Raw genomic sequence first — 21,561 nt, forward strand, 5'->3', positions numbered from 1 at the left:
CCCTAGGCCGGGTGATCGCCCCGGTGTTTCCTGCTGGTTCGAGGCTCTCCGCCAGCCCCCGTCGGCTCGAAGAGCGGAGAAGGGAGGGAATTGGAAGCCCAGCCGGAGACTGCTGCTGACGCACCGTCTCCTGCCAGGTACAGATCGGGCCGGGGGGGGGGGAGGCTGCCGCGTCTCTATTAGAAATCCTTGCGGTGCATTTGGGGGTCCCCCCAAGGCTGAGGCCTGTTCTGTGCCGAGGATGGTGGTAGTGCTCCCCCGGGAGGGGGACATCGGCACTTCTGTCTTTCTTGAAAGAAAAATGAAAAGAAACTGGCGGCAATAGAAATTGAAAGCGAACTAGCCTGAGAGTGTCTGCAAAGCAAAAACACAGGAAAAAATGGATAGGAAACCAAAACAAAACAAAGTCCCCCAATGAGTTGAAAAACACTGGGGGAGGTCTATCGGAACTAGCGATCAAGCGCGCGCGGTGATAGGAGAGTTGGTATAGTATTTATGATTGGGTGAGTGAAACCCAATAATAAAAACCCGAACCTGTTTCTGAGAAGGCTGCTGCAGCATAGTTTATAGTTTATTGTTTATTATATACCGCCACATTGGCCTTGGCCTTCACAGTGGCTTACAGTTTAAAACAATAACGAAATACAATAAATACGTTCAATAATAAGAGAACAGCCAAAAGTTTAAAAGCACAATAATAAAGTTTAGCTGTTAAGAGTTTAAAATTTAAGGTCCAATGCCTATGTTTAGTGGTCAGCAAAGGCATTCACCAAACCAGCTGGGCCATGACGTAGGAGCAAGCCAGGGCTCCTGCATGTCAAGATACTCTCCCTGGTCCACTTCTGCTCTGGGAGATTGGCAGGGGAGGGGACTATCAAAGCTTCAGTGGAGCACCTTCTGTCTATGGAGCCAATACAGTACCGCGTCCAAAACACCACATAGCTGATAGCGCTCATCACATGGAAATCCGTGAAGTTGAGGCTATTAGCTAATCCCCGCGATCCAATAAATCTTCCGCGTGGCCAATGTGCCCTTGCAACATGGCAAATTTTACACCAGCCTCAAGGGCTCATTGAAGAAAAAAGACAAATCTGGCTTTCTGTGATTCCTCCAAACAGTGTCGTAGCCATACTAAGTAGGAGGAACCAAATAAAGCAGTATTTATTTAAAAAAAAAAAATTCTCTGGAAAAGAAAAAATTCACATGTCCAATACACACACACACACAAGATATGTGGTCTGGGCCGTGTATCTTGTGCGTATATATGTAGGTAGCAGGAGAAAAGGGATGCTTGTAGATTGAGCGTCCGTTTTCCCAACCGGCTTGACAGCCCCCTCTTGTGTGCACCCGATACCGAGGAGGCGCTAGGGATGCACATTTGACCCTAGCACCTCCTTTTTAGCCCGACCCCCCCCCCCCCCCTCGTTTTAACATTGGATCGGGAGCCCGGGTGAGGTGGCTGGGCGTGCGTTAGGAAAACGGATGCAAACGCTGCGCACATTTATCGCATCCGTCCCTATCAAGTGTTGCGGTATATGGCAGTGGCGTATTATGGAGCAACATGATGGGCGAAGTTTGTGATTCAGAGTCTGCAGGCTTCAAAGATTTAATAATATACAACAAAACTTGTTCCTACGATATATCCTGTGTTCCAAGGATATTCCTGCCTGTATACACAGGTATGGGTTTTCTTATTGCACTGTAAACCTCTGTTTTACAGTGCAATAACTGGCGTGGCATGAAAAATACTTCAGAGAACAGGTCTTGTGTACTGACTGCTCAGTATCTGGCCAATACAGTAAAAGTTGCGGGAGAGCAGGCCACTCTCCTGTGCGTGTAATTCTGTATTCAAATGGCCCACGGCAAAAAGAAGCGCTAGGGACATTAGCGCGTCCCTAGCGCCTCTTTTTGGATAGGAGCGGCAACTGTCAGTGGATTTGACAGCCGATGCTCAATTTTGCCGGCATCAGTTCTCAAACCCGCTGACAGCCACGAGTTTGGAAACCGGACGCCGGCAAAATTGAGCGTCTGGTTTCAAAAATTTTGTGTTTAACTTTTTTTTTAACTTTTGGGACCTCTGACTTAATATCGTCATGATATTAAATCGGAGGGTGCACAGAAAAGCAGTTTTTACTGCTTTTCTGTGCACTTTCCCGGTGCTGCACATTTTACTTACTGAATCGCACAAGAATACCTAATAGGGCTATCAACTAATAGTTTAACATGCATTTGCATGTTGCGGACGCTATTAGGTTTGGGGGGGTTGGACGTGCGTTTTGGATGCACTATTACCCCTTACTGAATAAGGGGTAAAGCTAGCGCGTCAAAAACACGCATCCAATCGCGGGTTAACAGTGCGCTCCGCCGGAGCGCACTGTACTGTATCGGCCTGTATGATAGCTTTCTATTTTACTACCTTGTCTCTGTTCATTGTCTTGCGGGGGTGGGGAAGGGAAGAGTTGAAGTCCTTCAGTCCCAGTGCAGCAAGATGATTTGGGGGAGGTGGGGGGGGGGGGGGGGGGGTTGGCATTTCAGGAAAATGTATTCATGCTCCCCTGAGACAGGCACATGCAGTTAGATTGTGAAGAACATTAAGATTACAGCAGAGTTTAACATTTGAAAACCCTGATGAGGGACATTTTGTAGAGGAATGAGAGACTAAGCCATCTCCCTGTAAAATACATTGAGCTAGGCTTTTTTTTTTTGTTTGTTTGCTTTTTTAATGGGTAGAGATAAGTGCTTCTTCTGTGTATATAGATTTAGTCAGAGACTGTTAACAGGTCTAATTATGGTCTGTCTGTAGTGTATTTAGCAGATAGCTATGATACTGACACAGGTTTGGAGATGGACATAGGAGTTAATATATTCTATTGTCTTGAGATACCAGAGAAGGTCCACTGAGTTTCAGTTCTAGCAGGAAGTTGAGAGAGATCAGAAAGGCAGTACAGGCTTCAGTCGTGCAAGCCCTTTTAATCATTAAACAGTTGTATTTATTGACAGGTCAGCAGGCACAGGAGTCTGAAGTACTTTGATCTGGGCTGAGAAGAGCCATACCGGATTGTCCCCCTGGCATGAAGCAGGCAGAATGGGGGAAACGGAGTCGTTTGCTTGCCACGTGCCGGATCTGCCAGAACTTGCAGAAGGTGGGCAATACATCTTCCAGGAGCAGGAACACATGAAGGATAGGACGGGATTTAGTTAGGTTCCTCAGCAGTAACTTTCTGCCCCTCTCTCTCTCTCTCTCTTCCTCCCCCACCCCTGTCCAAATTTGCTTCTTATCCCTTTCTGCTCATTTCCCCTCTGTGGAGATCTGTTTATTGGTCTTTTCTCAGTGGCTTGAGGAAAATTAAAAGTCCTAGAAATATTTGGGTTTATTAAAAGAAACAAAACCCTTTCAGAAATTTCGGCTTCTGCCATAACGTTCTTTGCAACCAATAATAACTCGTGCGCAGACAGCCTGTCAATGCTACGCTTGTTTGCTCGTGGACACTTTCCAGCCCATCTGCCCTCCTGCTTTCTGTATGTGCTCGCGGCAGATCGCCTCGCCTCCTCCTTCCTGGCAGGCAATACACAGGCCACGTTCCTCACCTGTACCGAGCAGGCATTGCTCCTCTCCTGGCTATGCGCCCTCTGTCGCACTCCCCCACCCCCCCACCCAACAACCACAAAATAAAGACAACGCAAGTTGTGTGTGTGTGGATATAATATATTCATTTAATTGAACAGCTGTTGGGGCAGATGCTGCTGCCTGGATGTTGGTGAGCTGCGAAACTAGTAAATGGAGTTTAGCAAGATCTTAATTCCTGGCAAGGGAGGAGGAGAGAGGGGGTTAGGGGGAGAGAGATAAAGACTAGAAGGAAGTAGGGAGGAAAGCTAGGAAATCTGTGGGTAAACAAAAACCATGGCTGATAAGAGGGGGACCTAGTTTTGATTTACTGATATTGTTGGACTTTCAAGTTTATGAACCGTTGCAGCGTTTGATCACTGTTACAAAGTCTTCTGTGGAAATCACATTCAGGATATTTTCCACTATTGGATTACAGATACTTATGAATAAGGTTTTGGAACCGAGTGGATTACAAACAGGGTCATTTATCATTTTGCATTAGGGACCGCCTCTGTAGAGGTCAACATGTAAGTTTACTATGTATACCACTGTAAGAGGGGGCTCTGTTAACTCGGGGTGAGGATTGGGGGGGAGGGGGGGCAATTTTACATATATGGTCAGAGGTACGAACAGCAAAGTTGACATCAGTGAAGATGTACGATGTACTCTCTACCTAGGTCTTTTACCATTCATCACTCCAAATGACAAGAAAATGTTCTCTGATGTCAACTTTGCTGTTCGTATCTCTGACTGTGTATGTGAAACAGCCCCCCCAATCCTCACCCCGAGTTAACAGTGCCCCCTCTTACAGTGGTATACATAGTAAACTTACATGTTGGCTTCTACAGAGTCTCTCTCTCTCTCTCTCTCGTACATTTGTTTTTGTTTATTTTTTTAAATTTGCGTCGCGGTTCTATTTTTCCCCTTTATTTATTTTATGTATTTAAAACTTTTATACCGCAAATCATAATTTCCAAGCGGTTAACAATTAAAATTGTTCATAAAATCCATGATACATAAAACAAAACAAATTTGAAAGTGTATGGGAGAAATGGAAGGGATAATAATTTGGGGGTGGGGATATAGGATGTGTGAGGGCAGGGCTAGGCTAGCTGTGTGCATGTGGAGGGGAAGAGGGAAGATTCAAGAGATGAAAGGCTGGGAGAGGCGTTATAAGGGGAGCATATGAGATCAGCTGGAGGGAGGGGTGAGGGAGCAGGGCAGAAGAGTGACACCCACGCGACTGAAAGTAAAATGGGGGGGGGGGGCGGGTAGAGAGAGTGCGATAAATCCTAATTTGGGGGGGGGGGGGGAAGGGGCTGGGGGTCAGGGTATGAGGAACGGAAATCCATCTCCCAGAGAAATAGATCTCAGCAGAGCCAATAACTTTTTATAAGGTGAATGGATGTTTTTAAGACGCAGGTTCTTTTTTTGGGACCAGACATTCAGCTTTTACAGTCTGGTCGTTTGTAGTTTTTAATCACGAGAACCACCGTCAAGCAAGTTTTCTGGCACCCAAATCTGTTCAACGCTAGAAATGTTGTCTCTCTTTTTAAATAATTTAAAGTTTAGCGAACAAGATGCACGTGCCTGCACTTCTAACAGTGAAGTTGTAAATGTTTTGAATAATAATAAAAAAAAACCCTGCTTTTTCCGTCCCCCCTTATTTTTAGTTCTACAGATTGGGTTAAAAAAGAACTACGCCGATGTCCAGGTCAGCGTTGTAGAGTGTCCGGATCTCACTCAGGAACCCTTCCGCTTTCCTGTTAAAGGTAAGTGGGGAATGGCAGCTCTGTTCACGCCATCGGCCACTGAGTGGAAGAAATATTTTCCTAACCAGTGACCTCACGATTTCTATTTGCTCCATCACTTTTTTTCTTAACTTTTTTCAGGCGAACGGTGCCATTGCCAGCTGGGCAGCAGGTTTTGGTTTCTTTTTTTTTTTTTTTTTCCACGGGTATTCGGGAGAGCCAAGTCCCGCTTGTGGTGATGCCTAGTGAGCCATCGGGATAGCAGCTCTAAAGAGAGCTGCATCTGGCTCCCTAGACCACAGGAAAGCCGTGCCCTTCTCGTAAGGGGCATGGAGGGGAAGAATACAGGAGATCATATGTGGTGATCTGCAGATGAGTTGAACGGGAAGGCGTGATGAGAGAAGTCTCGCAGGACTCCAAAAAAAAAAAAAAAGTGGGTTTTCAGCGTGGCAGTGCTTTGTATTTAACAGTATGAAATTTTTGAAAATATATAAACACTCTTGCGGGTGAGTAAAGTTACCAAATGCTAACGGGTATGAGGAAAAGGGGGCCGGGGAGGCAGTGAGCATTTTGGTAAGGAGGGTCCTGCCTGCAGTTAAACCTTAAACCTGTACTGGCTAAGGCTGTAAATCACTGCAGTTTGATCCTTTGAGTTCAGTGCTTCCCATCCCCGTCCTGTGCTTCTTTCTTTGGCCACTATCCCCCTGCACCCTCCCCCCCCCCCCCCTTTTCAGGGGTTTACGATTCCTAAACGAGTCTGGTTTTCAGGGTAACTCATCTGTGCAAATTTGCTTACACAGGACCTAGGTGTAAGGCTATCGACTATTTTTTGTTGTGGATGTCCAGATCAGTTGGTAGCCTTCACTGAGGACCCCTTACCCTGTGCTTTCCGCATGAAAACACGAATGACAGAGGCTGGTGTCACCCTGTGTGCTTCTTGGGGGCTTGACCTGTTTTGTCCTATGTAGACATGAAGCCCTGGGGAAAGCTCATCGGGAATCGTGTCATCGGCCTGAGCTTAGAACAGTGCACGCGCCAGATTCACTTTCTCAATACCGGCGTGCAACTACACGAGGGACACACAAGAACTGCTTCATATCAGAAATCCAACCGATCACCACAGCAATTCAGGGACCAGACTCTGCCACAAACCCAGGTGCCATATCGCCTCCAGTAGCACACGACAACATTGACTACAACATCCGAGTCTTATTCGCCTACTCTTCCTCTGTTCCTTATGCCATCATCCAGCAGCAGTCTCTTTCTCGCTTTTATTGGACAAACGGGTCAGTCCTTGCGCGCAGGAGTAAATGGACATCAATCTGCAACATCCGGAAACCAGTAGGAGAAGGTATCAGCCTTTCAGGATACACTCTCTCTGATCTTAAGGTTGCTATCCTCCTGCAAAGGAACACTCTCTAGGACAAAAACTGCTGAATTAGCACTGAAGAAGCTTAAAAACAATCACTGTAGGCCTGACTAGGGACACCGGCTTCATGGTGCACTGCATCGCTCAGGCGATCACGCCAGTGGCTTGTTTCTCTTGCTCGCTATAGTTGTCGGCTAGCTTAACTCTGCTGGCGCTGTCATTCCCTGTACTCTGCTCTGCACGCCTCCTTGTCCTCGGTTTTGCATCCTACCATTTCCACACCCCCCCTTTCCCCATGCCATCATTTATATATTTATATATTGACTCACCAGCTGCACTGCATTTCTTGCATCTGCCAAAGTGGACTCTTATCTTCGGAGGATGATCCTGAATAAATCTGTTATTCTATAAGGTACCTCCAGCCTTTGTGTCTTTTTTTTTTCTGCTACACCCTCTGGAAGCCTTCATAAACCTAAGGTAAGCTGAGACCCTTTCTCCCACTTCTTAGTAAATCAGATTAGGCACAAGTAAGTGTTTTGGGCACAGAGCAAATTGCAAGAGGGAGCAGATGTTGGGGGCTCTTTATGTTTAAGTATTTTTATTAAGAATTTCCAACACATAGGTACAAAATGCAAAAAGACATATCAGAAACAGGATCAGATACATAGGTTTACACTTCCCAGTGCCTGTATATCAAATATTTCCCTTGTCCTTCTTAACTCAACAGACCCCGGTAGGACAAACTCCCATTTCCCCCCCCCCCTCCTATTATTGTTGGGGGCTCTGTCATTTTCCTCCAGCTCAGTTGGAACCAGTCCTGGAATTCTGGTGTCAGGAGCCTTCATTTACAACTACCTAGACATTTCCCCCTATTGTAGTAGACCCTTCCTCCCACTGTTCCTAGTTTGGTGATGGCAACAAACCAGAGCCTTGCAGTCCTGGGCCCTGAATGTAGACACTAGGGGTCACCTTTTAATGATGAACGTGACTCCCTCCCAACCCAGCCTGGGATGCGGCAGACCCAATCCAAGAATTGTCCTGGGGACCCTGTACTTAGCAGCATGCAACACTGCCACTGGGCTGGTCCTCTGATGTGGTGTTTTTTGTTGGTTTTTTTTAATAGCAGTCTTGGAAGTCCATTCTAAGAGCTTAATGCAACAAACATTTTTACCACAGCTTTGTGATAAAGCTCTTAATGTATGTTGTTCAAATAAAAAGGCTGATTTAAATATTTAGAAAATATAGAGATGAATAGTTTGAAATTTAGGTCCAAGAAAACAAACCGGCAACCGATCCAAAACGGCTGATAGCAACAATCACAAGGAGTAGAATCGGTATAAAAATGGACTTTATTAAATCTTGCCCGACTCTGGCCGAGTTTCGCTCATGGAGCTGCCTCAGGGGCTTTACACCATTTTGAGTTGAGCAGCGAGTAGCTAGTTTTTGCTGATGTCTCTTTAAAGTATGATATGAGAGATCCATGCTAATCTGAGCCAACTCAAGTGGCTCTCAAGCCCCTGAGGCAGCTCGATGAGCAAAACTCGGCCAGAGTCAGGCAAGATTTAATAAAGTCCATTTTTATACCGATTCTACTCCTAGTTTGAAATTTAGACAAGAAATCAAATGTAATTGACATTTTTATTCCCATTGTACTCATGAGCTTCTCTGTGGTTAATAATCTGTTAATTGGTTTTTGGTCATATAACATATGTATATGTTGTGTGGATTTTTTTGTTTTTTTAAACTGCCTTTGTTTTCTGCGTGGGACCTATTTCTGGAGGAGACTGTCGCAGTTGAATTATTTGTGCTGTTTGTGGATAAAGTAAATGTGCTGTGTTTTTAATTTAACGAGTTTATCAGATCTTAACCTGCTGTATTTGGTGCATGTGTGAAACTATCTTATTTTTCCTGCTTTTGCTTTGTAGCATTGGTTTGTTTGTTTTTTTTCATGATTTTTGCAGGAATTTGTGGAAAGGCTCGGATAGCAGATGTTGGGGGCGTGCCTTATCTGGTGCCGCTTGCACGCCTGGACAAAGTAAGTTGTGGTTTTTTTTTTTTCTCTTCCTGTTGCTCCTTCCCTTGTTCAAGTGGTTTCCAGAGGAAGTCTGAACAGGAGAGTCCATGCCATTGTTCTGGGACTGTGCTTTGGGTCTTAGGAAGTGTGTGTTTTTCATGGAGGCCAGGAACAAAGCCGCCAGCTCCTTGCCGCCCTGTCTCTCTGCAGAATGGAGCTGCCTCGCATGGTTCATCTAGTTGTGAACCTGCAGCTGCTGATGGATAAGATGGTGAATGTCAAGGAGCTTTGGGTTTGTGCAAAGAAGAGAGACTGCAAAATGGGGAAATGGTGGGTCATTGTTTTCAACATGTGGCTCTCCTGTACACCAGAGCACTCCTTAGAAGCAAAACAAAATGGGTCCAGCACTTATATAGTAAACTGCATTCATTTTCTAGTTATCGATGGTTGAGCATCATCGCATTAAAGTAACTCCTTAACATTCCCATTGCAAATGGAAATAGAATTTGAATCACATTTAAAACTAATCGGAGAAAGTTCTTTTTTATTCAATGCACAATTAAACTCTGGAATTTGTTGCCAGAGGATGTGGTTAGTGCAGTTAGTATAGCTGTGTTTAAAAAAGGATTGGATAAGTTCTTGGAGGAGAAGTCCATTACCTGCTATTAAGTTCACTTAGAGAATAGCCACTGCCATTAGCAATGGTTACATGGAACAGACTTAGTTTTTGGGTAATTGCCAGGTTCTTATGGCCTGGATTGACCACTGTTGGAAACAGGATGCTGGGCTTGATGGACCCTTGGTCTGACCCAGTATGGCATTTTCTTATGTTCTTATGTTTTAAATGGTTAAAAATCCCTTTCAACTAAGTGTTTTGGGCTGTGAGGTCAAATATGTCGTCTTCCTGTGAGGCATTGACTGCCATGAGCGTTATGATGCAAACGGAGAGAAGATACAGCAGACCACGATATGGCAGGGAAAACTAAACAAATTTTTAAAATACTCCCAATTAGGGATGTGCAATCATTTTTCCCGAATTAGTCAATGTCAACGAAATTGCCTAATTCAGAATGGTTTGGGAGAACCGAAAAACGATGTAATTTTTTCCGAAATTTCAGAAAAAAATTCATTTTTGAGTTAGTCCTCACTAACTCCCGATTAGTGTGCACTAACCCGAAAATCGGGGCCCCCGAAAAAAACCAAACAAACCCCAAACCACGGGAAAAACGAAATTCCTGCAGGGGGCCCCGAAACGAAGCCGACCTGAAGCACATCTCAACTCTCTATGCCTTTCTTACAGATTTATAACATCAACGCTGTTGCCAAAGAGATTGAGCTGCCTGGAGCCTTCATTCTTGGAGCTGGTGCTGTTTCTCACAGGACGCTGGGAGAAAATGCAGAGGTCTGTAGGTGCAGTCTTAAAGGGATGGGCTCGCAAACACGTTTTGTGTGTGTGTTTGCTTTTTAATTTCTAAATGTACCTTAAGTAGGATCTAAACTGCAGTTTGGGGTTTATTCCAGGCCTTTCCTGTATATTTTTTCTGCTCTTTTGATAGTCCTCTGTATTAATGCTGGATTCCATTTCAGGTCGAACATTTGTGAGTTGCCCCAGAGCCCTGACACTACTGCATTAGCAAACTACCACCAAAGTGTTACTTTACGGAACACACAACCATTTTACTTCTGTAATCCGCAGACCCATTGGGCCAGAAAGAAAAATGGGGGGAAAACCCTTTGGTTCATCCAATCCGTAGTGAGGAGTCTCTTATTAGCATAGCAGTATTTCTCAGTTTTGCTGGCTATTTCCTTTTTTCTGTCTTTTTTTTTTTTTTTTTTGACTTGTCAGTTTTACTCCTGTTCTTCCAGCTTAACTGGAGATCAGGGCTGGATCTTGCACCTTAAGTCTTTATTCCCAACTTCTGGGAGGTAGCACAAAATAGGGGAAACCCCCCCAGCGTTTAGTCCGGTCAACCGTAGTCCTTCCCCCCCCCCCCCCCCCCCCCCCCCCAACATATTCTTCTTTAACATTTGTATGTACGAATTTATACTGGATTATGTACTGTTATAACCTGCAATTGGTGGTACTTTACTAGGCCAGAAAATGTGGCATAGAAAAACTCTAGTTTGGTCTTTGGCTGGGAGCTATGTGCCAGAGTTGCTTCTGGAACCCTGCAGACATGGGCCCTACTCCAGCCACTAGGTGCAGTGAGCTGACTTCCTCTCCCACAGGGGCTGGGAATGCTGCCTTTGCAGCAACCCCCAGTCCAGGGAAAATCTGGAGTGGGGAGGAAGGAGCGGAAGGCCTGAATTGGGACTCGCACCACATTCCCTCTGCATGGCACTGCACAGCGCTACCTCAGAGCCACTGGGGTGGCAGCTATATCCTTTCTTCGCTAGTACCTATAAGAACATTATCTGCTCATAATGGGGCAGATTTTCAAAAGGTTAAGTGCGCCGGGCCTGTTTTCAAAAGGCCCGGCGACGCGTCCCGGGGCTTTACGCACGTGTAAGTCCCAGGGCTCGCAAAAAGGGGAGGGGTGGACCGGGGGGTGGGGTCAGAGGCTTCCAGCACGGCGGCCATTTGCCACCGTGCTGGGGATCGCACGCTGACAGTCGGCCGGCGGGCACAACTTACTTCAGCACCAGGGCTGAAGTAAGTTTTTTGAAACAAAAGAAAAAATAAGAAAGAGGTAGGGGAAGGGAAGGTGGGGTGGGGGGTAGGGAAGTTCCCGCCGAGGCCGCTCCGATTTCGGAGGCCTGGGAGGGAACGGGGGAAGGCAGCACGGCTCGGTGCGGGCTCTGCATGGGCTCGGCTCGCGCAAGGTGCACAATTGTGTACCTCCCTTGCACACGCTGACCCCCGATTTTATAACATGCGCACGCCTGCAAGCGCATGTTATAAAATCAGGTGTACATGTCTGCGCGCCAGGTAGCACGCGCACATGTACGCCCATGCGTATGTCTGAAAATCTACCCCAATACATTTATCAGATCTGCCTGGTTTTATATATAATTTTTTTTTCTGTAGTTTGTACAACTCCAGGTCTTCCATTCCCAGGAAATGAAATAGGTGGCAGAGAATTTTACTATTTTACTTTATTTTCTTCTTTTTCTTCTTAGCTTATATTGTCTGTCCAGGCGGCGTATGGGGATAAGGCTGCCGTGAATGGGAGTTACGTTGCCCGGATCAGCCCTGCGGGTGGAGGATGTGTGCTGGAGAAATACAGCGACAGATATACAGATTGTGATTTTGGACTGCTGTCAAACCTGTATGCCAGCAGAGGGGAACCTGGCAAGGTGAATGTGCAGATACTAATTAGATGAGATTATTCTTGTCACCTTTCCTCTTAAAAGGAAGTGTAGCCTGGCAGCATCTAATATCTGGATATATAAATAAATAATGATGTAACTGTCATGCTCAGTGTTGATGAGATTATAACATTTATACTATTCTGTTAGGACACAAGATTGTGTTTGTTTGTTTTTTACCAGGCAATTTGCTCCTGTTGCTTTGTACATTTTGGCTGAGTTAGTGCTGGGATTTGGCTCTGGAAGCCATTGATCAGTTACTTGGGGAGTTTGCCCCCTATCTTTTTTTTTTTGCAAATATACCTTGGGGCAAATTTTAATACCTACGTGCAGGCGTAGATTTTATAACATGCGCTCTGAGCCCTAGGGGAGCCCAGATGGCTATCCTTCTGCCCCCTCCCCCGCCCATACCTTTTTTTGAAAGTTGCGCCTGCCTCTGGGCAGGTGTAGGTTGCGCGATCCCCCGGCCTAGAAGCCCTACGGAGGCCTCTGGCCCCCGCCCCGGGACATACGCGCATCCCGGGGCTTGCGCGTGTCGCCAGGCCTATGCAAAATAGGCTCGGCGCGAGTAACCCCCCTACACGTGTAAATCCAGCTGGATTTATGCGTGTAGATCTTTTAAAATCTGCCCCCTTGTGCGCATCTGGTACGGATGTCCTGAAAATCAGGGCAATGATGAAAATTGGTGACTGATTTAGCTTTCAGCTGCCTCGGATACAGTTGCTTCCATTCTCCTGCCCCCAGATCTCCAGGTCTTCTGCTGGCAGTGGCTCCTGGGGACAGCTCTAGAGCTAAGAGCGGTGGCAGGTTGCTACCTCCTCTGGGTCCCCTGCCTCTAATTTTGCCAGACTAGACACAGGCCTAGTAAGCCTGTGCTGAAATTTTAAACTGAAACGCCAAGTAGTGGTATGGGGCTGACCCCCCTCCCTGTGGTTTTTTTTGTTTTTTAATAGCTAACAGGATGCACAAAATGTGCCCTGGTAATACAGAACTGTAGGGTCTGTCCTATCTTTCTGAACCAATTCATCATTTCTCCCGGGGCTCCTGCAGGTCATTCAAGTAAGCGCCAGCAGAAGAACAGGAAAGGAGAATTTTGTGAGCTGTATGAGAAAAACTTTGGAAAGCCACTATGGAGATAAACCAGTAGGAATGGGAGGCACTTTTATCATTCAGGAGGGTAAAGCCAAGCTTCACATCATGGTTAGTTCCACTTCATTGTTTACGTTTGTAATTTTGGTTTTTCTTTGTAAGTAATTTTGACGCAGTAAGGAGTGCTGTTTTGGTTCAGGTTGTTAGCAGTTACCCCGGTACCCGTATGGAACACGCGTCTCCTGCTGCCATAAATGAGACACGGCCGAGATGTATTTTAAGCAGGAGTCTTTTTTTTTTGGCGCTCACCCTGCAGCCCTTGGGGAGGGGTAGGGGGTGATGGTGCAGCGGCAACAATAGGAAACAGTAGAAGGTAAATGGCAAAGGATTGAAAACTCACCTAATCCGACCCTTCCGCAGAGCCTTCTCTCATCTCAAGTCTCGGGACTCCAGGATCCTCTGTGCTTACAAGGGGTGATGTAGCTAGGAAGCTAAGGAAATGAATAGTATTCTCTTTGTGCCAAGCTTGTCCTCTTATTTAAAGGAATGGAATTCACTTTTAAACACACATAATTATTATAGCTCCATTATCTCAGCTTATTCGGCGCTGGTTTTCACCAGGGAAGCATGAAATGAAAACTGCCTACGATAATCAGAAGACTCCTGTAAGCACCATCTGATCCTGATGAAGGCTTTTGATGAAACACACACTTTTTGATGGCCAGATAATGGTGTTATGGGCGTACTGATGGACATTTATCGCCATTAGTATGCGCAGTTTTTCATCATTTTTAAAATATTTTTATTTGACCATGTGCTTCCACTAGTGACTTTATTCAGTTGAGTGCTTAGATTTTTTTTTTTTCTTTTTCATTTTATTTAGGATTTTTCACCCCCGAGGGACAGAATGCCATTTAAAAAAAAAAAAAATTCATGTCGTGTGTTTTAAAATACAATTATGAATTGTATTTTCTACCCTTTTACTTTGAAGCATACATGTGATACGTGAGGCGCTGCTGCACGTGGGTTATGGCAGACCCGATGCGCCACTGACTGCCCACCCGGCTCCGGTTCCATCTCATGTTTTTGGCTGCAAATGCAGGCTTAAATGTCACTGGCAACACGCGGCCGGAGGAATGGGGCAAAAAAAAATCTTTTGCTTATTGCTAGTTATGTACTTCTGGCATTTTCTCTGAATATATTGATGGAACTGGCCAGGCTTGACCATTTTAAGTAATTACACCACCATCTGCTCCTGCTAGAAATAAAAACCCCTCACAATTTGGCGAGTATCCTTTCTGCTTAACGTTTTGTTTTTAGTAATACAGAATTCCCAGATATGATGAAATCCCAAACATATATTTCACGATGAACAAGCTGCTTTCTTTCGGGGGGGGGGGAAGGGCAAAGGGTGGGAACTCTGTCTAGTTTTATAAAATAATAACCACATCATGACAATTTTTTTTTTTTTTTAAACTAAGCAATATTTAAATTGTTCTTTTGTAGCCCCCAGAGTTTTCCACCTGTCCCTTAAATACTGATGAGGATGTAAACCTCTGGCTGAAATTCTTTGAGATGAGGGCCCCGCTGATCTGCCAGTCTGTGTTTGTATCCAGAGATCCAGTAAGTCTTAACCAAAATTACTCAGCGGGTTCGCGCAGTCTTCCATCAGTGGGTACCCCTCTCTCATTTTAATGTTAAAGCTGAGCAAATGTTCAAGAGCTGTAGTCCTGGTGTCCAGTGAGGCTCATCTCTAGCCTTGTCTGTTATCCCACATGAGACCTGTCTTTTTTTTTTTTTTCCGTTTTTGCTTCCTTTCATTGAGCAGGAGTCTTTTGTGCAGCTTGCTGCTTTGTATTCCACTTTTTGGCATGCGAGAACAACTGACAATCTACTACAAGTTCTCCTTTTTTTGTTTTTTTTGTTTTTAGGGGTTCGACCTGCGACTGGAACACACCCACTGCTTCAGCCACCACGGAGAAGGGGGTCATTACCACACGGACACCACCCCAGAGACGGTGCGGTATCTGGGATACTTTCACCCCGCTGAGCTGCTTTATCGGATCGACAGGCCTAAGGAGACTCACACAGTGGGGCGAGACTAGAGCAATCCTGCCATCGTTTCCGTGAGATATGGATGCATTCATGCTTTATGAAGAAAACACAAGTGATTTTTAAATGTAATCCAGGCGAAGTACATCTGTATGATATTGCCAGTCTTGAAATCCTATGTAGCCAGCCAACTCTTTTTTTTTTTTTTTGGAACCAATTCTTGGCTTCCGAATAATGTCCTTTAACATTTGCATAACCTGAAAATGTGCAAGATGAGCTTGTTCAAGTGCGGGGCCTTGCTCTCTTATTTACGGCTGGCCAGCAGCGGCCAAGCAAACAGAAAACCAGTATTATGTTAAGGGGGAAGATCTGGATCACGCGATAAAGGCAAACCATACCCCTGTCGTCGTCCCGTTTTCTCCTTGATGGGGGCGGGGGACCACTTTTTCAAATTGTATTTGCTGAAATCTGAGGTGATCAGTCTAGAGGAACCCTGCGTATTTATATAAAATAAAAAATAAATAAAATCCTTCCTCGTGTGTTTTATGGGGGTGATTGATCATGCTTTAATTTACGATAGCGCTTTGATTGCTTTGGTAAGCAGGTATTATCGTTAGGAACAACTCTGTTGCAGATCCCATCCTGCTCCGTGGATGATGACACACCCAGGCCGCCTCTGAGGAGGAGGATTAGGCTCCCAGCAGGAGCCTCCAGAGGCTGACTCTGGCAGTCTCATTCCTCCATAATTCAGTTAGTTTGTTCTGTTTGAAATTTGTTCAAATTTAACTAGCCCTCTGTTTGTTGTACCATGCTGACAAGGGGGTGTCCTGTTGGTTTATTAGACTACTCCCAAATCTGTAACAATTCTCGTAAAAGTAAAAACTCTAAGCTTTTACTGTAAGTTTTAAACTGACTTTGCAAATAGTTTGTATGAAGCTTTGCAGACTTTTTAATACCGATTCCATTGTCAGTTTGCAATTTTTGAAGCTGTTACTCACTGCCCTATTTTCTGCACCCAGGACACGGCAACTTTATTCTTTTTTTTTTCTTTTTTTTTGTGCAGATAGTGACGTCAACAGGCCGATTCAGTAAAGATCGCGGGAGAACAGGCGTTCCGTGTTGAGCGCCCGCTCTCCCGACAGGCGCCCAGCCACCTCTCCTAGGTGCGCGATCCTATATTTCAAATGAGGGGGTTGCGCTAAAAGGAGGCTCTAGGGATGATTATGCGCCCCTAACGCCTTCTTGGCCCAGGAGAGGTTGGCTCTGTCGCCTGCAGTCAGTGGGTTCAGGAAACCGACACTCGATTTTAGCAGCGTCTGTTTTCGAACCTGCCGACTGCGATCCGTTAGGAAAATGGACGTCTGTAAAATTGAGCGTCTTTTCTCCTAATTGGACCAACTGGCACTTTTTTTTTTTACATTTTTGGTTCCTTCGACTTAATATTTCTAGGATGTTAAGTCGGAGGGTGTACAGAAAAGCAGAATTTTCTGCCTTACGCTTTTCCGGGTTGCTCATGAATTAACGCCCGCGGCTTGGCCGCACATTTTACTCTTTGAATCAGGGGTGACTGACTAATAGCCTCCTCAACATGCATTTGCATGTGATGAGTGTTACTAGTTTTCAGGGGGTGTGGCTGTGCGTTTTCGAGGCACCATTACCCCTTACAGTATAAGGAGTTACAGACGCCCGTCAAACATGTGGCAAACGGCCTGAAAGATAGATGGCTGGTGTCTAAGTCTTCTAGCCAGTGACCACTTTCAGCTTAAGGGAGGGTACCTGAAGCTCATAGGAGCCAACGTTTCAAAAAAATGAGTTGGGGGGGGGTGCTACTACCCCCCCGTTTCCTTGGATACGCTAACAAGAGTATGCTCAACACTGGGTGTTGAGGATGGAATAAGTTTGACCATTTCCTAGCTGGCTGACGGTTTAAAAAGAATAATTGGGAGCCCTAAACCCTCTTGCAAGTAAACCTACCATATTGTGCATATCATGGGCTGAACTGACGCTCAGCCAGTTAATGTACACTAGTCTTGAGTATCGGTATATCAAAAGAATGTAAATAAATAAATAAATAAGTTAATGTTCTAATGGATTTAAGTTTAAAATACATTCTTTTAAATTAAACTGCATAGACAGTAATCTATCAGAATATATAACTCTTGACACAATGTCTGTTAAGTTCCGTGCTCAGACCATTCATTATTTTTTCAATCTCATGGCCTAAAGCTTCAGGCATGGATATGTTGAGAGTTGCCATGCAGTCCTTCTTCGACTCTTCTTTACCAGATGACTTAATTGCTTGTTGGATGGACTCAGTTACTTCAGCACTGGACTCTATTGCTCTTCTCAGACCTGTTTCTAGCATTAATAAGAAACCTCATCCATGGCTTACTCCTTCGCTGATCCTTCTTAGAAAGTCTCTTAGGAAAAGCATGCAGAGGTCTCCTTCCATCTATGGGTGCAACTAATTTCAGACTTTTACTCTTGACTATCAATCAAAAACAGCAGAGGCTAAAAATAACTTTTTTTCATTCTGAAAAAATTAGACGTATTAGCTATAATCCTAAGGCCCTATTTCAGCTCGCTAAGAGACTTACTTGCATTACAAAAGTCTATTTACCCCCAACCAATACACCATCTGCAGAAGCATCCCTGAAATTCTTCTCTTTAACAATTGAGAATCTGTTTGACCTTTGCTAACGTTTCTCCTTGGTATAATGATCTCGCCTCTTTACCTTGTTCAACCTGGTCATCCTTTGCTGATGTGTCCCAGCCTGAAGTAACTAAAATTATTTCTTCAATGAATACAGTAAAATGCGCGGGAGAGCCGGTGCTCTGAGGCAAGCGCCCGCTCTCCCGACGTGCGCCCAGGCCACTCTCCTGGGCGCGCGATTCTCTATGCTAATGAGGGCCCGCAGTAATAAGGAGGCGCTAGGGACATTAGCCTGTCCCTAGTGCCTCCTTATTGTCAGAAGCGGCGGCTGTTAGCGGGTTTGACAGCCGATGCTTAATTTTACCGGCATCGATTGTCGAACCCGCTGACTGCCATGGGTTCGGAAAACGGATGCCGGCAAAATTGAGCATCCGTCTTCCAACCGGCGGGTCGTGGGCTGATTTATTTTTTTATTATTTTTGGGGCCTCCGACTTAATATCACTATGATATTAAGTCAGAGGGTGTACAGAAAAGCAGTTTTTTTTCTGTTTTTCTGTACACTTTCCTGGTGCTGGCCGAAATGAACTCCTGCCTTTGGGTAGGCGTTAATTTCAGAGAGTAAAATGTGCGACTTTCTGTATCACGCGAGTCTAATAGGCTCATCAACATACATTTGCATGTTGCGGGTGCTATTAGTTTTTGGGGGGTTGGACACGCATTTTCCTCGCGCTATTACCCCTTACTGTATAAGGGGTAATAATAGCACATCAAAAACGCATGTCCAGACGGGGGCTAACTGTGTGCTCGGCCGAGCACACCGTTCTGCATTGGCCTGTTTGAGCCTTGAAGGCGGAGGCTGTCCAGTTTTGGAGAACTTCAATAACACATCGGTCTTGAAGATACTATCAGAGAAATTAACAGTAGTAACTGAATGTGTTTTTAATATGTATTTGAACCTTAAGAAAGATTCATGACGTGAACACTCTTAGACGAGGGACTTCAGCATTTATTCAAAATGCCAATTTTTCTCTTTCTGTGCTTGTGGAACTTATCTTTAATAAAACGTTTGGTGCCACCTTCTCTTTAATATATACTAATGTCACTTTTTTTCTTCTGCTACCAGTGGGGACTATTTACCGACTAGAACTTTAGAATACTGCAAGAGGTCATAAAAAGCAAAGGCAATTTTAATAAAGTCTGATTTCTTTTGTAATCCACCTAAAACAATCTCTGGCACTAGGCGGAATGTAAATTATGGGAAAAATATAGTTATTAACTATACAGAGTAAGACATTTATGTTTAGGTTAGGTAATAGTAGTTTAAATAAAATGTTATTTGTAAACTTATTTAATGAGCCACTCTTTCCGAACATGGGACAACTGTGCTATTTCCTTAAGAACATAAGAAATTGCCATGCTGGGTCAGACCAAGGGTCCATCAAGCCCCAGCATCCTGTTTCCAACAGAGGCCAAAACCAGGCCACAAGAACCTGGCAATTACCCAAATACTAAGAAGAACCGATGCTACTGATGCAATTAATAGCAGTGGCTATTCCCTAAGTAAAATTGATTAATAGCCATTAATGGACTTCTCCTCCAAGAACTTATCCAAACCTTTTTTGAACCCAGCTACACTAACTGCACTAACCACATCCTCTGGCAACAAATTCCAGAGCTTTATTGTGCGTTGAGTGAAAAAGAATTTTCTCCAATTAATCTTAAATGTGCTACTTGCTAACTTCATGGAATGCCCCCTAGTCCTATTATTTGAAAGTGTAAATAACCGAGTCACATCTACTCGTTCAAGACCTCTCATGATCTTAAAGACCTCTATCATATCCCCCCTCAGCCGTCTCTTCTCCAAGCTGAACAGTCCTAACCTCTTCAGCCTTTCTTCATAGGGGAGCTGTTCCATCCCCTTTATCATTTTGGTTGCCCTTCTCTGTACGTTCTCCATCGCAACTATATCTTTTTTGAGATGCGGCGACCAGAATTGTACACAGTATTCAAGGTGCAGTCTCACCATGGAGCGATACAGAGGCATTATGACATTTTCCGTTCTATTAACCATTCCCTTCCTAATAATTCTTAACATTCTATTTGCTTTTTTGACTGCTGCAGCACACTGAGCCGACGATTTTAAAGTATTATCCATTATGATGCCTAGATCTTTTTCCTGGGTGGTAGCTCCTAATATGGAACCTAACATCGTGTAACTACAGCAAGGGTTATTTTTTCCTATATGCAACACCTTGCACTTGTCCACATTAAATTTCATCTGCCATTTGGATGCCCAATCTTCCAGTCTTGCAAGGTCCTCCTGTAATGTATCACAGTCTGCTTGTGATTTAACTACTCTGAATAATTTTGTATCATCCGCAAATTTGATAACCTCACTCGTATTCCTTTCCAGATCATTTATATATATATTGAAAAGCATCGGTCCAAGTACAGATCCCTGAGGCACTCCACTGTTTACCCTTTTCCACTGAGAAAATTGACCATTTAATCCTACTCTCTGTTTCCTGTCTTTTAACCAGTTTGTAATCCACGAAAGGACATCGCCTCCTATCCCATGATGGTTTTTTTATTTTTTTAAATTTTTTATTTATTGAAATTTAACTTTACAATACAAGAAATTCTTGTCTGAAAACAGTAAGGCTTATTTATATAATACCTTCAGGAAAAAAATAAGAAAATAAGAAATCATATAAGCTTTACATTTTAGTCCTCAATATTGAGAGAATCCAATACACTACTTTAGGAAATTTCAAACTTTAAACATAAGAATAGCAATTGACAGTTAGGTGCAGTAGCACTTTATACAATAAAAGGATCCTTTTCTTATCAAGTTATTTCGGTTAAAGAAGTTTCCACAGAGTTAGGCAAAGGAATTTTCCCTACAAGGAACTGGGACAACTGAGGGGGGTCAAAAAAAATATAGGAAACATTCTGGTACTTTACCAGACATTTACATGGGAATTTCAAAATAAAGAGCCCCCCAATCTGCTGTACTCCTGTTCGCAATAATAGGAACTGTTTACGTCTCTTTTGTGTCTGACGTGCTACATCAGGGAACATATTTATTTTACATCGCATAAAGAGTTCCAATCTGTGCCTGAAGAATAATTTCAACAGCCAGTCTCTATCAGGTTCCAAGACCAGGGCTACGATCAAAGTAGCAGGAACTGCTATATCCATATCTGAAGATTCAATTATAGCTGTTAAGTCCAGTACAGGAGTTTCAATAGGCTGTATAATATCCATTCCTTCTCTCTGCATATCTCTCGCCCTCCTATAGGGTGGCAAGTAGAATGCTTTAGAGATTGGCGGTATAGCATTCTCTGGTATTTTTAATATCTCCACTAAATACCTTTTAAACATATCCTTTGGAGGAACTAGTGGAACTTTGGGAAAATTAATAATTCTCAAGTTCTTATTTCTAGAGACATTCTCCAGAGCTTCCACTTTTAAAGCTAAATTTTCATTATCCTTAACCAGTAATTGCTGAGACTGCTGGATGGAATTTACTTGTACCCGAAGATTTGATATTTGCTGGTTCATCTGTTGAAAAACTTTCCATCACAGCGACTTTTTGACCCAGTTCGTTATACCTCATAACTATTGGTGTTAACTGCTGTGTGATAGAACTCTGCAGCTCTGCAATAGCGTCCCAAATAGAAAGTAAAGAAATCTCACCCGGTCTTTGCACTGTA

At 44.1% G+C, this 21,561-nt stretch overlaps 1 protein-coding gene across 4 annotated transcripts; it reads left to right on the forward strand.

The window, feature by feature from the left end:
- Positions 1–15,721, forward strand: C8H11orf54 (chromosome 8 C11orf54 homolog). 4 transcript variants are annotated; one of them, XM_029612681.1, is made up of 9 exons: positions 1–137; positions 3,006–3,143; positions 5,281–5,379; positions 8,689–8,762; positions 10,042–10,143; positions 11,862–12,038; positions 13,101–13,250; positions 14,646–14,762; positions 15,071–15,721. In XM_029612681.1, exons 2-9 carry the CDS (start codon positions 3,086–3,088, stop codon positions 15,242–15,244), a joined length of 951 nt encoding a protein of 316 aa, XP_029468541.1. In that variant the 5' UTR covers positions 1–137; positions 3,006–3,085; the 3' UTR covers positions 15,245–15,721. The 4 variants fall into 4 exon arrangements, with proteins under 4 accessions (XP_029468541.1, XP_029468540.1, XP_029468542.1 ...); XM_029612680.1 differs by having other exon boundaries at positions 5–137; positions 3,001–3,143; XM_029612682.1 differs by lacking the exon at positions 14,646–14,762 and having other exon boundaries at positions 5–137; positions 3,001–3,143.
- Positions 15,722–21,561: the final 5,840 nt, after the last annotated feature.

Source organism: Rhinatrema bivittatum, chromosome 8, assembly GCF_901001135.1.
Source record: "Rhinatrema bivittatum chromosome 8, aRhiBiv1.1, whole genome shotgun sequence".
Classification (NCBI taxonomy): domain Eukaryota; kingdom Metazoa; phylum Chordata; class Amphibia; order Gymnophiona; family Rhinatrematidae; genus Rhinatrema; species Rhinatrema bivittatum.